Genomic DNA, 15,217 nt, shown 5'->3' with positions numbered 1-15,217 from the left:
GTTGTCCCGAGCCCGATCATTCCTGATAAAAATCAGCAGGAGGATCGATGAGCCGATGAGCGTGCCCAGCAGCACCGCGAGGAACAACCGCAGCGCCGCCAAGAACATTTCCTCGCCGAAGGAGCTCAGCTTGATCGCATCCAAACCGAAGAGGTAGTAGAGCGGCATGTGTTGGTGTGTTGGAGGAAAGCCGTGTTGTCGTCTTTCATAGCCCAACCCAGGTGTACGGTGAGCGAGGTCCAGGAGAATCGCTCGTCGCTCGATCACCGGCGTCCAGGAGGGGAATCCGTGAGCAGTGCTGAGAAGGTGCTAGCCCGCGACGTGAGTGCTCGCTGCACCGGCGCCGCCCATGCCGCGCACTACGGCACTAGGGTCCTCATCACACTAGGAGCTAGATGCGCGCTACGCCAAGCCGCACGTGGAGCAGCGACGAAGAAAAAAGAGCAAGCTGGAGGTAGAAGAAGGAGGCTGCCAGTGGGCACTACTCCTACGTGTCAGCAGGTGAAGCCACTATTTGTTGGGGTGCATCTAGAAATTTTTCGGGAGTCTGATCTTGAGTGCCCCTAGCCGTGGAGATAACCCTGTTTTGCCCATATATCTCTCTGGGTGTACCAATTATCGCTGCCCCAACTCGTTTGAATTTAACCAAAGTGTTAAAAATTAATCCCGAGGTTTTCCCCCAGAGTGGTTATTCTTTCATTTGTGTTGTATCCCTAGGAATCTCGAGGACGAGATTCTTTTTAAGGGGAGAAGGTTTGTAACAGCCCTGAAATTGGGTTATCATTTTTTGTGTTGTTATTCCTTCCTGGCACTCATTTTCAAAAAAAAAGTTCCTCCTGAGTTTGCTGGATGACTATGATCATTCTTGTCATTTCCAACCTTTCAAAACCTTGCTCATGTCTTTGTCAGTGTGCAAGACCTCCTTCGCATCAGCTCAAATCCTCTCAAACCCTAAATTCCAAATTTTTGAATTTGGATATGTCCTTTGTGCTTACAAAGGATCCATCATTTTTTTTGATCTGTTGATCCTCCCAATTGTTCCCAGAGATCCTCCTATCTTTCTGAGCCTTGGATGTGCAAAAATATTGCAAAGTCCCATGCAATATTTTTGAATTGTCATTTATTCCTTTTCTTGCCTTTCCGAGGTATAAAATCCAAAGGCATATCTAGCCATCTCCTAAATTCATGAGAATTGGTGGAGTTGATACTTATGCCTAATCCAAGCTCTAGCAAAATTAAATAAGGAAAATTGCCTTTTCCTATTTAATGCCAATATTGCATTTCTACCATTTTCCAAAGGAACTACTATTTTTATAGCACAGACAACTCCCACATAAATTGTGGAGCTTGTCCTTGCTATATATTAACTAGTTCCATCCTATCTTATGATTCTATAGTTCAAAATTGGGCACATGATCCAATGCAAGTTTCTGTCATCTCTGAAATTGTGCAAAGGAAGTGCTTTATTCCTTATTCCAATGGAGTTGCAATTTGGCAGGGTGATTAACATTGTTAAATAACCAATGGATGCCAACTATGAGCTCAATCCATTCATCCTAGCTCCCTGTGCAATTTTTCAAAGTTTCTGACCAGAACACAACTTTGTGAAGGAAGTACCTTCATAAAGTTTCCAAATGGGATGAAACTTTTCCATCCTCTCAAGTATCTAAAATAATTAGCCTCCACCTACATTCAGTTCATTTAATTGAACTATGTGAGCACAGGAGCAATTCTTGGTTTGTGTCCAATGTTTCAGTTTCTAAAGCAAGTGCATCTGATATTGCTCCATTATGGCTGAAAATATTCCCAAGCCTTCTCCTATCCATATAACCCCTCTCCAAAAAAATTGGCTCATTTCAGTTAGCCATTTGCCTTGAGGATTTTTCTCAATTTTCTGGGCAAAAATGATAGCTGTGAAGGAAGTACCATTTTCGCAAGTCCGTTTGGTATGATATTTTTGCAGCATATACCTATGATCAAATCATCAGGTTTTGCCAAGTTTTAGCTCAATCCATAACTCTCATTGAGTGCTTATTCATGATTTAGTTTCTGGGTTAGATTTAGTAGTTGTACTCCCAGGATCGTAGTCCTAATGACTTCATAACTCCCAGGATCGTAGTCCTTTCGACCCTGAGCCTCTCAGACAACAAATTTACCTTTTACCCTCTCTAGTTTACTCTCTAGAGTGTGGCCAAGTTTGCAACAGTAAACTTGTGGAGCTTGATTTACTCATCTGAATTTGTCTTTGTCCATTTCTTTACTGTAGTAACACTCTATCTTCGATGAACTACGCGGTAGACATGAGCGGGCATCAGTAAAAACTCCGGAGCGCATCTTGTCCATGGTGATCAAGAGTGTAGCCAACCCAAAATGATGGTCTAGCCATTGTTCTCATTCGCAACGCTGCTCCCACCGGCTCTGGCCTCGCCATTAATGTCCTACAGTCCCCCCCTCGCCGTCGCCTTCCCCTGTTTTCTTTTCCGGCGAGCCATGCCAACGACCGAATAGTGCGCTCCTATGCACTGTCTCCTTCCTCCCCGGTGTCCTCTTCCTCCTTTCATCTCCGTGAGCCTCTGGCACTCATCCACTTCCCCATCGTCGACTTCCGGTGCGTCCCCGTGACTGCGGCGGCCGGCAGAGCCATGGCCGGACTCGCTCGGCGGCGACCAGCTTGGGTGCCTTTGCCCCGTCTATATATAGCCCGCCCTCGACCCTCTGGAGATCATCAGCAGCCTCTGCCCACCTCTCTACGCCTCCCCACGCTCCTCATTTCGCCCCCGAAGCTTCTCCTCGACCACCACCACTGACGTGGCCTCCGCCTCGGGTCTCGCCCGATTCCGGCAATGCCACGCCCCTCCCTCCATTCCACCTCCACCACTTCATCCCTCAGGCTCAGGCGAACCCCCCCCCCCATAGCCTCAGTGCTTTCCCTACTCCACCGTAGCTTCTCTGTCTCCGGCGGCCGAAGCCTCCCTCCTCGGCGTGCCTTCCTGCTCCCGCTACGATACTGGTCGGCGGCAGCGGCTACCACCCCGAGATGTCTCTCTCCTTCCTGAGCATCTGGGTAGGTCGGCCGTCACGAGCAGTGGCCGGAGTCGCCAGCGCTCGCCATCGGGGCAATCCCCTCCCTCGGCCTCATTCGATCCCGAGCGGGAGGAAGAAGAAGCCAGGCCAGGCGGGCCCCTTCCTGCGTGGCCCCACCTGTCAGCGACCGTAGGGCCTGTCCCAGTGCCACATCAGTTAAGTGGCGGCGCCTCCGCCGCGAAGCCGTTTTCCCCACTCTGAAAACATATTCTTCCCTAAGTCCGTTTCCCAGGTTAGAAAGCGCATTCTTTTATTCTTTTAGATGAAAATACGTTTTCACTTCTCTGAAGGCGTATTCTCAGAAGGGCGCTTTCTCTTTTTCAGCTCAGCCGGCCGAAGTGCTTATTTTGTGAACGTTCACTGCTTTAGTTGCTTTTCTTGTGTAAAAAGCAAACGGCCACAACTTTGCGCTCGTAACTCCGATTGAGGTGATTCCAACACTCATGTTCTCTGTTCGTCCAGCTCTTTCCTTTGGTATCATTTTCAAAATATTTTCACATAGTGAAAATGAACACTTTTCCCTTGCTCGTAATCAGCCCCCTCCGAGAGAGAACTATTTCCGACAACTCTTTCCATGGCCGTTTCACACTTCTTCCCGGAGCACTTGTAGACCCCAGGAAAGCCAACCTCTTATCATGAGCCCCAAACTTGCATGTTGACTTTGCTTGCACCTTGTGTGTGTGTAGTTACAGTTGTTCCTTATCGTTTTCATCTGCAGTTATTCTGTTATGATTATCATGCATGCTTATGTTTTCATGATATCTTTTGCCATGCTAATTAGAATGTTATTATTTATAATGCCATGACACTACTCTACTTTATTTTCATGACATCGTTATAAAATGCTACGATGATTGTAATGCACCTTTGATATGCTAGTACTTGGTAATGTCATGTTCCTTATGTTATAGTTGTGCACTTGAGAAGTTTGACATATTGTCCACGCATTTGTATGTTGCATGCTCATTGTTGCATTCATGTTAAATATGTTCATGATGATGGAGAAGATAATAATATGACTTAATAATAACAAAACTCCTCCGTCATCGATGGGATCGAGTCATAGTGCCACCAAATCGAACTTCTTCAGTGCAGCCACATTTTCCCTTTATGGGAAGGCCCTAATGCGATCTATTGTCATGCCTCTGATCAGGTAGGAGGACATAAGCCTTGTGTGCCCGGGTTTGGATTTGAGCTCATGTCCCCATTTGGGACCATTTTTTTTTGCCACGACGGTGGCCGTTGGTGTCTTTGGTAGACACGGGGTCACCCAGGACTTAGCCCAGTGGGGAGTCGGAGTGGCCAGGAGAGTGTCATGGCAATAGGTCGGTTTTGTCGGAACGCCGTTGGTCCACCTGAATGGGAGTGCGAGGCCATGGGTTCCGTGGTGTGGGTACAATGATCTACCTCTACAGAGTGTTTATTAAGTCTATCGATAGCAGCACAGTTCGTAGTAGGTCACACTATCGGGTCTTGGTCAAAATGGAGTATAAACCTGAAATAATTAAGTTAATTAATGTGGTAACAAGAATGTGGTGACTTGGACTATGAGATAGTCGTGAGAAGTCACGGCGATGTTTTGATATGATCACGAGACGAGGTCTCGGTGAGTCTTGGAGACCAAGTGTTGGTCATGGTTGTGATCGTAGGAAAGATCACCATTTGAGACCAAGTGTTGGTCATGGTTGTGCTCGCCGGAAAGATCATCGTTTGGTTACAAGGTAACCCGTTGAACCGAGTGTGGTTCCGTTCGCGATCCGTGAGTGATCACCATTCGGTTGCGAGACGACCCATTGGTAAGAGAGTGCGAGGGACTTAGTCCACAAGTTTGGTTGCATTACTTAAGTAATATGTTGCATTTAAATAACCATGGCCGAACAGGAGATGGTTGCATAAAGTTAACATGTTATGTCTGCTTTGAATATGACTGGTTGTTTGTATGTAACATAGTTTCATGATGCCATGCCCTGCTTTGATTGATATGTTGAATTATGCCATGATTGAGATGATATTTTATGTTTTACTGTTGCCATGTTAGAAGCATGTTGAGATATGCCATGTGATTACCATGTTAGTAGCTGCTATGATGTTGTTCATGCTTAGTTGATCTTTATCATGCCATGTTTAGTAATTGATATGAGATAGGTTGTTGCATGCACTTGGTTCTTTCTTTGTCTTCTACTTGTTTGGATGCTATGTATTTGGTTGTATTGCAAGTACATTTAATGTACTGACCTGTCATGTCATGCCAGTTTTGTAGGTCATACCCAAAGTGTTCGCTTGACCCGTCGTGCTAGGCCGTAACCTTGCTAGTCCTCTGAGTTGTGGAGCCCAGCCAGATTTGTTATATTGCCAAACCAAGACTTCCGCCGCCATTTCAATAGCCTTGGGGCTATGCCAGATAATTGTATTCATCAATGATGTAATCTTCTATATATGTATTTGATGAATATTCTTGTACCTGGAATGATGTATTATGGACCTGTCGTGCGTCAGGTGTTAGCCTGGGCTAACGTGCGAAGGCCCGCTGCTCCATGTGGATCGGGGTGCCACACGGTGCTCCAATGGAGTTCGATGAGAATAAAGTGGAGACCCACGCGAGGGAGACGGATCTCTCGGTGGTGTACACCATCGACCCGGCCGTGGTGGACCACTACATCAATAGCATTGAGCAGTTGCTTGCTCGAGACAAGTATAGGGTGGTCGGCATCGACCTTCAGTACACCGTCGGTCGTCCCGACCGTTTCAACAGGTTTGTTAATAGCACTGACTACAAGTTTTCCATGGTGGAAACCACCGACGATGTAAAAGCGCTCAGGGTTACGGGCTTGGCTTGCAAGAACCTTGTCGAAATCCATGAGCACTACAGGGTCTGGGGCTGCACGAAGGACTCCCTGGTTGAACTCGCTTCAGCCATCATCGACCCCTACTACGAAAAGATAAAGCAGGATGCCCAGAGAACAAGTCATGTATCCTGGCATAGGGCCTGGATGTGGCAACTGGATGAACCTCACCTCAGGTTCATGGCCAAGAGCGTGTACACATGCTACAAGATGTACAGGGGGATCGTTGACATGAGGAAGTGCCTCGTTACCCAAATCGACGAACCCGGATCGAGCCACAACCAAAGAAAGCGTCACAAGAAGTAGATGATGATCAGATGATCGTTTATGCTAGTTAATAATGCATGTAATATATAGTTTACTTTATTGGTCTGTCGAAATGCCATGTGTGTAGTAGCCACCTATGTAAGTGGATGTTTAATTTGGTTATGCAACCATGTCCTTATAAGTGTGTGTGTGTATATATATATATATATATATGTTGTTCTATATGCAAGCTTCTCCCGTCCTGCAACCTTCTCCTCGTTCGGCAAGTTGACGGGACACAACAAAGTAATGCTAGACCATGCTGCCTCCTCTCCGGTTAACATGGCTTAATTTCAAACGAGATAAATACATTGCCGGTCACTGTATATTTGTAAAAATACGGTCAGTGGACTTCATAATACGCTCATTGCGCTCAATATATATATTTTCCGGTATTCATACGGTCACTAGCTCACCCTGACTGAGTATGTGTGTGCATGCATGTGTAGGTTGAGCACTTGAGCGTCACCGTGTGTGTTCCGTCGTGTGCTCGGACATGCATGCATTAGGGCGTCGCGCGCATTTTTGGGTACATGTGTACGTGTGACTATTGCATACACGTAGGGGGAGTACGTGTAGGGGCCACTGAGTAGTCAAATCACACAGTATGTTAGTCGGAAGAAGAACCATCATTTCACTCTTGAATGACACGTACGCAATATAAAATGGTTGATATGGAGAGAAAAAGAAAACCACTAGTAGGGTGCGTGTGAGAGACGAGTTAGGAGGTGAATGACACGTGGCCCCAGGGGGTGGCTGGCCCACCTATCATACAGCCAAAGGCAGGTGTAGTAGAGGGGCGAGGAGTAGTACGAAATCCTATGCACCTACGCACGCTAACCAAGGGTTGAGTGATCACTCGAATCGCAAGATCAGTTGAGTAGAAGCTACGCTAGACCCATGGAGGCGATGAGCCCGAGCATCAGCCGGCTGTGCCAGATGGTCCACGACGCCGGCGTGCGGCCCGGCAGGTAGTATTTCTTGAGGCCGCCAGGGCGAGGGGCTGCTTGGACGACAGCTTCGCATCCTTGTTCGACGAGGTCCTTGTCGGTTTCCTCGAGAAGTTCACCGTAGTCAAGAAGCTTGCGGACGACATTGACGTAAGTCTCCAGCCGACGCGCCAAGGCTCTGCGATGCCCGCCACCCTCAACGGCCACTATGGTAACAACCTCTTCGACGCACTGGTGGCCCTGCGACTGCCCGTCGTCGCGCCGGAGAATGTCCACCTCGAGGTCGCGCTCGCTGCGCAGCGCCTTGCGCAGCAAGACACCATCGACATAATCACCCACGTCTACGCGCAAATCGTCCACAAGGACTAGTACATGCAAGAGGAGGATGATAGGACGCTAGCCTTCTTGGAGCGCATGGAAACCTTGGACGGCACTGTTCAGAAGCACATTGAGGTCGCCGCCAACGCCGCTGCTCCTCACATGTCGGTTGGTGACCCGGCGCACTAGGGCGTGAGGATGTTGTTGAACGTTGATGGATCCGTATGTATTTTTATCCTTCCGTCAAATCCATGTAGTAGTATATGATACTCCAGTAATTATCTTACCTTTCGCATCAACTTCATAATTTTCATACGTACTCCATGCATGAACGGCGCCAGAAGCAAACTTCTCATTACTCTAGGCAAAATCGTTATTTTCTATCTATCGGTCGCGCCATGGAGCAGAACCAAATTTTACAAGTTACGAGTTAAAAAGGAAAAACCTTCCGTGTTCGCGTCGCACACCCACACGGTTGGTCCGGCACGCCGCTCAAGCGGGAATGCGTGAGGTGTTGCATTTTCACTTACAAGTGGGACCGCAGTTGAGCAAACCGACTATCGGCAAACCCCCACCCCGCCCACCGCGCGATGGCCGAGAAAAGAGGACATGAGGGAGAAGAGATGGTTGTAGCACGAACTCCAAGAAAATTGGTGTCGGATGGGACTCGTGTGGTTGGTGTGTGCCATACTGCTAGACGTGAATGCTAGTTATGGCCCATGCCACCCCACTATATCGAGCCTATATCGAGGTACGTAGAACAAATTTCCTGCAGTCCGTGCTCAGCCCTCCTCTATCTCTCTTCTCAGCCAGCCAGTGGACGTGCGGAGCCCATCGTCTGTTTGCTCACATGCGGCCCCACATGTCAGTGAAAACGCAAGACGACCCACTGAACCTGCACATCTTTCACCTCGACGTGCTGGTGATGAAAAACAAATCCAATAAAGATCTTCGGTGGCCGCTTTTGGAGTTACTCAAGAGTAGTAAGATTCTATTTACAGTTTAACCCAAGATGCATATCTCGTGGCTTCAACTACCACTCTATTTTCTTTCATGACACGACCTGGATGCTGGATGTCCCACGTGTCGGCAAAAGGAGGAAGAACCCGACCAAATCTTCGGTTCTGATCTCGGATTAGACTAGTTGTGCTAACTTAAAATTTTTATTGTGTACTCCCTCCGTTCCAAAATACTTGACTTCCATTTGTCCAAAAATGGATGTACCTATATACTAAGACATGTCTAGATACATATATATTTTGACAAATAGAAGGCATGTAGTATTGTGCAACGGAGGGAGTAGAATGGATGCAAGTTTTTGTATTGGGAAGAAGAGTACATCCATATATTGATAGAGCGCAATTTAGTAGATGTTCTATCACTTTTAGCTAGTATAGAATAGAGGCTAGAAATGAGACTAGATGCGAGGAAGCAGCATCTACTTCTTTACACTCGAAGAAGAAAGAAGCACGCAAGATCGAGCCTCCGCAGATCAACAATGAATGCATCGAGAAGGCACTAATCCAAGTTACTACAGGAGTAGTCAAAATTATCATTGTAGTTCGTGCAAAACGGAGGTCCGTTTGGGGTCGTGCGTTGGAGTTGGCCTTACAAGTGGGACCGCAGTTAAGGAAACCAACTATCGGCAAACCCCCACCTCACCCGCCACGCGATGGCTGAAGTTAGAGAAACGACGAGGTTGAAGAGATTGCTCTCGCATGGACTCCAAGAAATAATATGGTGCTAGATGGATGTCGTGGTGGTGGCGTGTGCCGTACTCCTGGACGTGGATGCTTGTTCTGGCCCATGCCACCCTACTACTCCTACTACCACTGCAACAAAAACACTAGGTATGGTCGCTTTTTCTGGGGCGCTTTTTTATTCGTCTCTACGCTCATGAACACTGGCGACCTAAAGACAGTTTTTAAGACGTTTAGAAAGCGCCACAAACTTTTGATTTTAATTAGGCTAAAAATAAGTATTTTAGTTTTAATTAACTTTAAGAGACGATCTGTGAGACGCTTTATGTGCGCCTCTGCTCTTCGAGAAGATTTGTGAAATGTCTTAATGTGCGACTCTGTTCTTATCATAGATTTAAGAAAACTTTGAATAATTATTTTTTCAATCCAGATATCTATGAAAATTAGCTGTACTAAACTTTGGATAATGCTACTTTGTTATTTGATTGTGACTTTAAACATCCCATCTGTAATGTGCTTCTATGTCCCTGAAAAAAAATAGTTGTTTGTCTATGTATATTTGTGAATTGGTGTACGTATGAGGAAAGCCCATTGGATTTTCATATGAAGCCATCTCAAAAATATTTTGCATGGTAATATATGTCTCAATCATATCATAAAGATTAAAATACAAGTCACATAAAGACCGTCAAGACAAAAATGAAAAGACAGCAGAACGTCTCTGAGCTTAACACCAACGTCCGTCACCTGTCTCCAGCACCATCATATCAGCCACCGAAAGAAAAAATGACGGATCACCTTCTCACCTGAGATCGACGCGACTACATTGTTGATATACAACTTTGCAGACCTTCAAGGTGGCTCGCCATAGACGAAACCATTACCGTTGAATGAATCAGACCGGGGCAACACCCCGGACACGCCATCGAACTCCAGATCTGGCACCCACATGACTAAGACGTCGGAGGAGAAAACCATACCTGCCATCCACGAACCACGGGCCCAGCACACGTTCCATCTTTCAGATGCCATTGTTGCAGACCACAATCTGCATCCGCTCCTCGACTACCTCCCAAGTTCCGCGCCGACGTTGGAGCATACGCCGGCGCAACGACGGAGCACGAGGATACATGTCCACCACAAGGACGCCGCCGCCGCCACGACATCCCCGCTTGAACAGACCGATTCCCAGATCCTTCACCGACAATAGAGATGATTGCCTCGCCGAAGAAGAATCCGGAGTTTCTTTATTCAGCATCATCATCGCCATCGCTGAAGGCAAGACGTCGAACGATTCAAAACCCTAAACTTTTTGGGCCCTAAAACCTAAAGGTAAAACAATCCACACGTACGGATTCAGGTGATCCCCTCACCACCGACGACCAAAAAGTCGTCAGCAGAGAAGAGCCCCCAAAAGACGGCGCAGGAAGGAGCGGCTCTCCTGTGGCGGCGGTTAGGCCTCGCTACACGAGGAAAACTTTCCAGACTCCACCAAAGACTGAGATACGATTCAGAAAGCCATCCCAATCACCCAGCGAATGCAATGGACGGCTGCTATGCCAGGTCGTATACAATTCGTAAAAGAACAGTCGTAGATGTAGCAGGGCTGATGTATATTATTTGATTGAAAAAAAGGGGCTGATGTATATTATACTACGTACTTTTTTAGGAGGAATATATTATACTACCTCTGTGATACGCAACTTCCTAAAATGATAAAAGAAATCAGCAGTTAGGGCCACCGCCGCTCGGCGCCTCGGCAACAGCAGTCGATCTCCCGCCGCCGTTTGGCCCAGCCAGAGCCATCGTCGTCGCTCGCCCCCTCTACCATAGATCTCACGCCGTCGCGCTCCCCCGGCCAATGATCTGACGCTGCCGCAACTCGCCCCCAGCCCGAACTCCGGCGTCGCCCGACTCTGATCCCCCGCCGGCCCTCCGGCCAGAGCTCCACCGCCGCTCGACCACTCCTCCTAGACAAGTTCCCCCGCCGCTTGACGCTGGTCGCCTCCCTACAGCGCAAGCTCCTCTGCCACCTGACGCCGGTCTGCCCCAGGCCAAGCTCCCCGATCCCCTGACGCCGGTTGCAGCCCGACATCGCTCCCCCCAATGCCAGGCTCCGCCGGTTGTAGCCCGACACCGCTCCCCCCAACGCCAGGCTCCGCCGGCCGCAGAATACTCTACCCGGACGACTCCTCTCTCGCTTTGCTGCCGACCTTGGCAATGAGCTCGCCGACACACCTCTGCTGCTAGGAGCTTGTCCACAGGTTGTTCTTCTCATTTTTCTATCTCCATATCATGTGAAATATAGCTCAAATTGCGATATGTCACCTCTGCTTTCCCTTTCTGTCTTTGCAGTGATACACTGTATTGGTGAAATTTGACAAATGTTGATAAAATCAGTGAATACTTTTTGGTGATTGGATGAGAATTGTTGTTAAAAACAGTGCGGACTGTTGATTCGATGGCAATTGTTGATGACATGATATTTTTTGAAGTTGATCTGGTTAGGGGGAGCTGCATATGTCATGCCACACAAGAGTATTTTTCTTTTTTTAGCAAGAGAAACCACTGGATATTACTTAGATTTTTAGTAACTGGTTATACCAGCTAGCCTTCTGTTCTGCTGTTTCTCAAGCATTGGGGAATATACATCCATATTTGTCATTTATGATATTTTCTTTATGTACTTCACAAAATTCTATTACTCTAGTAAAGACACATCTCCACTTATGTTTTCCAGTGTAAGATGAAAGATTGGGTAGATCCTATTATACCATTTGAACCTTAGTATCTATTGCACAGTTTAAAATATTCATATATACCTATGTTTAATGTACAAGAGCATATGGAAATTACAAACTGATCGATTTTGCTTTCATTACTATGAGTGGTAGCTCAGCTTTGAGAATGTTGCAGGGCAGAGTGTTTCTCTTAGGAAAAAAGGTTGTTGTGGCAAAGAAAGGGAAAGGGAAAAAGAAGGGCAAAGACAGTGAAAAAGCAACTGAAGGTCCTGAAAAACAGAAGCGTAAAAGAGCGCCTAACAAGAAATCAGGTAACGTCGCACGTAAACCTGAGAAGAAGCCTGAGGATTGTTTCAAAAAGAAGTCAATATTCTTTGATTTGGAATACTGGGAGTACAACAAGTTAAGGCAAAATCTAGATGTAATGCATATTGAGAAAAAACATCTGTGAAAATTTAATTGGAACCTTACTGGATATTGATTCTAAAATAAAGGATGGCCTTAATGCACGACTTGACTTGGGAGAAATTAGAATTCGATCTAGCCTTCAACCTGATGAAGGTGATAAGGGTAAAACTAAATTGCCGCATGCACCTTTTAATATGTATAAAGAAAAGAAGGAGATTCTTTGTACAGTGATTAAGAATTGTAGGACACCTGATGGTTATGCATCAAACTTTTCGAGGTGTGTGAACATGAAAGAATTAACATTGACTGGCCACAAAATCCACGACTGTCATGTTATTCTAGAAGACATCCTTCCTGTGGCACTTTTAAACTGTTATCCCAGTAAAGATGTCATGATAATAGTTGTTGAGCTGGCTAATTTCTTCAAGAAGCTATGCTCCAAAGTGTTAGATGTCTCTGAGCTTGACAAACTGCAAGAGAGTATTGTGAAGACACTTTGTAATATGGAAAAAGTTTTTCTTCCATCGTTTTTTACTGTCATGGTACATTTGATGGTGCATTTAGTTGAAGAAGCTAAACTTGGTGGCCCGGTGCATTACAGGTGGATGTACCCTCTAGAGAGGTATGCTACTTTCATTTTATTTGTTATTTTCCACGGTGCATCTAAGTATATGATTTGATTTATTGTTTCCCGTGATCATATAACCTTGTTGTTTTATGATGTTCAGATCATTTGTTTGGCTAAAGTCACTTGTGCGCAATAGAACTTATCCTGAAGGTTCTATTGCTGAAGGATATATTGTTGAAGAATGCTTGACCTTTTGTTTAAGATTTCTAGAAGGAACCACACGTTTCACGAGAACATCTAGGAACCCTGATCCTTCAGATAATACAAAGGGCATGTACATGTTTGATAGTGTTGGTGAGCCAATTGGAAAGGCTGTCACTGTAGGCCAGTTGGACGATCAGCTTCTAGTTCAAGCACATCGATATGTCTTGCGACACTGTGATGAGCTTGATGATCTCCGTAGGTGTGCTTCAGTGCTATCTTCTATTTCTGTTGTTTTTCACAAGTTGGAAAAAATCATGATGTTATTTTTCTTATTATTACAGAGAATTTGTGGATCAAGAGAAGAGGAAGCCGGGTAACTTAAATTTGACGGATGATGACAATCAGGATTTGATTAGTAGACACTTTGCTGACTGGTTGGAACAAAAGGTATAATTCTCCTTCAGCATGTTCCTTCACTTTAGTTCCATATGAACTCAATGTAACCACTCTTACATATAGGCTATACTAGATGATGGACCGGATATTACAGAAAAGATAAGAGCATTAGCCGCAAAACCAAGCAAATGCGGGGTGCGCTATAGTGGCTATATAATTAATGGCTTCTAGTTTCATAATATCAGTCGCGAGACAGGACGCGTGACACAAAATAGTGGTGTCGTGAACCTTGCTGAAAATGGTGTCCTATTATGGCCGGTTATCTGACATCTTCGAATTGTCATACAGAGATTACAAGGTGGTGCTCTTCAAATGTGATTGGTATGATGTTCATCACAAAGCTGGTATTTAAGAGATGAGTTTGGATTCACTCATGTGAACTTCTCCCGCAAAATACATACATGGGAGAAGTTAGAGGATGATCCTTTTGTATTTTCTTCCCAAGTGGACCAGGTATTTTATATCCAACATCCGAGAAGTGAGAATTGGAATACCATGGTGAAATTCGAACCTCGTGATATTTTTGACATGGGTGGAGAACCATCTTCTGATGAAACAGATTAGTCTTTGTGCTTTCAGCTTGTTATCGGCAGCTAAGATATAGGTTGAGCACTTGTCATCCATGCTCCTTGGTAGAGTTGCTCCAATATAACTATTCTAGCTGGGCGGATCTTCTTCAGAATATATTGTTCCCTGTGTTACTCTGTAATGAACGAGTCCATGGTCTTTTTTAATGCATATTTTCCCTTTTGTTATGAATGAATCTATGGCTATCCGTCCACTTCTTTGAATAGTTTTAAAATTGTTTTTTTAACTTTCACATGACAATAGTACTGCTAAATTTTGGAACGTTCTGATGAAGTGTGCTTCAGGTTCACTTCCTGATTGGATGCTTCTTTGTGCTAGTTTATAGGAAACGAAAGTAGTCTAGTCAATATTTCAATAATATTTTGCAAGTGCATGACATCGACTTTGCAGGATTGACATCCCAGTCATAAAAATCAAAAGCAATAAGGGATATTTGGTAAAATCAGTTAAGTGTTACAGTAACTAGTACAATATTTTTTTTTTGTTATTCTTAAATCCTGGGAACCGCCATATGTGGCCATTGACTTTTGTAAAAGGTTCAAAACTTTGGGGGTAATCAAATTTGAAAATGTTCACAACCTTGATAAAAACATGAATTTCAAAACGTTCACAGCTTCTGAAAATGTTCATGAATTTGAAAAAAAGTTCACGAATTCAAAGAAATATATTGACAAACTAAAAAAAGACTTCAAAAATGTTCATGACCTCGAAAAAAGTTCAAGCATATGAAAAAGTTTCGTGAATTTGAAAAAGGTGTATGGGTTCAAAACTTTTTTGCAACAAATTGGAAAAGTACATGAATTAGGGAACAATTCACAAATTCAAGAAATGTTCACATACTTGAATTTACTGTGAATTTGAAAAACGTTCACTGTTTGAAGAAAAATATTCACGAATTAAAAAAGTTTGGGAATTTAAAACAATTAAAAAATTTGGAAGAACTTCAAGAATTTGAAAAAAAAATAGAAAGACAAGGGAAATAATAAATAAATAAAATTCTAAAAAAGAAAAAACAATAAAAAGGAAAGGGTAAAACCAGGGAAACAAAGTA

The 15,217-nt window shown here is 44.9% G+C and overlaps 1 protein-coding gene across 1 annotated transcript; it reads left to right on the top strand.

Annotated features, from left to right (window-relative positions):
* The first annotated feature begins 11,330 nt into the window (after positions 1–11,330).
* Positions 11,331–14,353, top strand: LOC119354354. The gene is made up of 6 exons (XM_037621086.1): positions 11,331–11,465; positions 12,118–12,253; positions 12,915–12,972; positions 13,079–13,381; positions 13,464–13,569; positions 13,867–14,353. The coding sequence occupies exons 3-6, from the start codon at positions 12,956–12,958 to the stop codon at positions 13,894–13,896; spliced, it is 456 nt and encodes a 151-aa protein (XP_037476983.1). The 5' UTR covers positions 11,331–11,465; positions 12,118–12,253; positions 12,915–12,955; the 3' UTR covers positions 13,897–14,353.
* Positions 14,354–15,217: the final 864 nt, after the last annotated feature.

Source organism: Triticum dicoccoides, chromosome 2A, assembly GCF_002162155.2.
Source record: "Triticum dicoccoides isolate Atlit2015 ecotype Zavitan chromosome 2A, WEW_v2.0, whole genome shotgun sequence".
Classification (NCBI taxonomy): domain Eukaryota; kingdom Viridiplantae; phylum Streptophyta; class Magnoliopsida; order Poales; family Poaceae; genus Triticum; species Triticum dicoccoides.
The sequence above is the reverse complement of the archived record's forward strand: the minus strand, read 5'-3'. Positions and strand labels throughout refer to the sequence as shown.

What these genes read in the sequence shown, in the direction of transcription:
- LOC119354354 (XM_037621086.1), top strand. An exon ending in GAGCTTGATGATCTCCGTAG is followed by an intron (nt 13,382 to 13,463) that starts GTGTGCTTCAGT and finishes TTATTATTACAG; the next exon opens with AGAATTTGTGGATCAAGAGA. An exon ending in CTGACTGGTTGGAACAAAAG is followed by an intron (nt 13,570 to 13,866) that starts GTATAATTCTCC and finishes ATTGTCATACAG; the next exon opens with AGATTACAAGGTGGTGCTCT.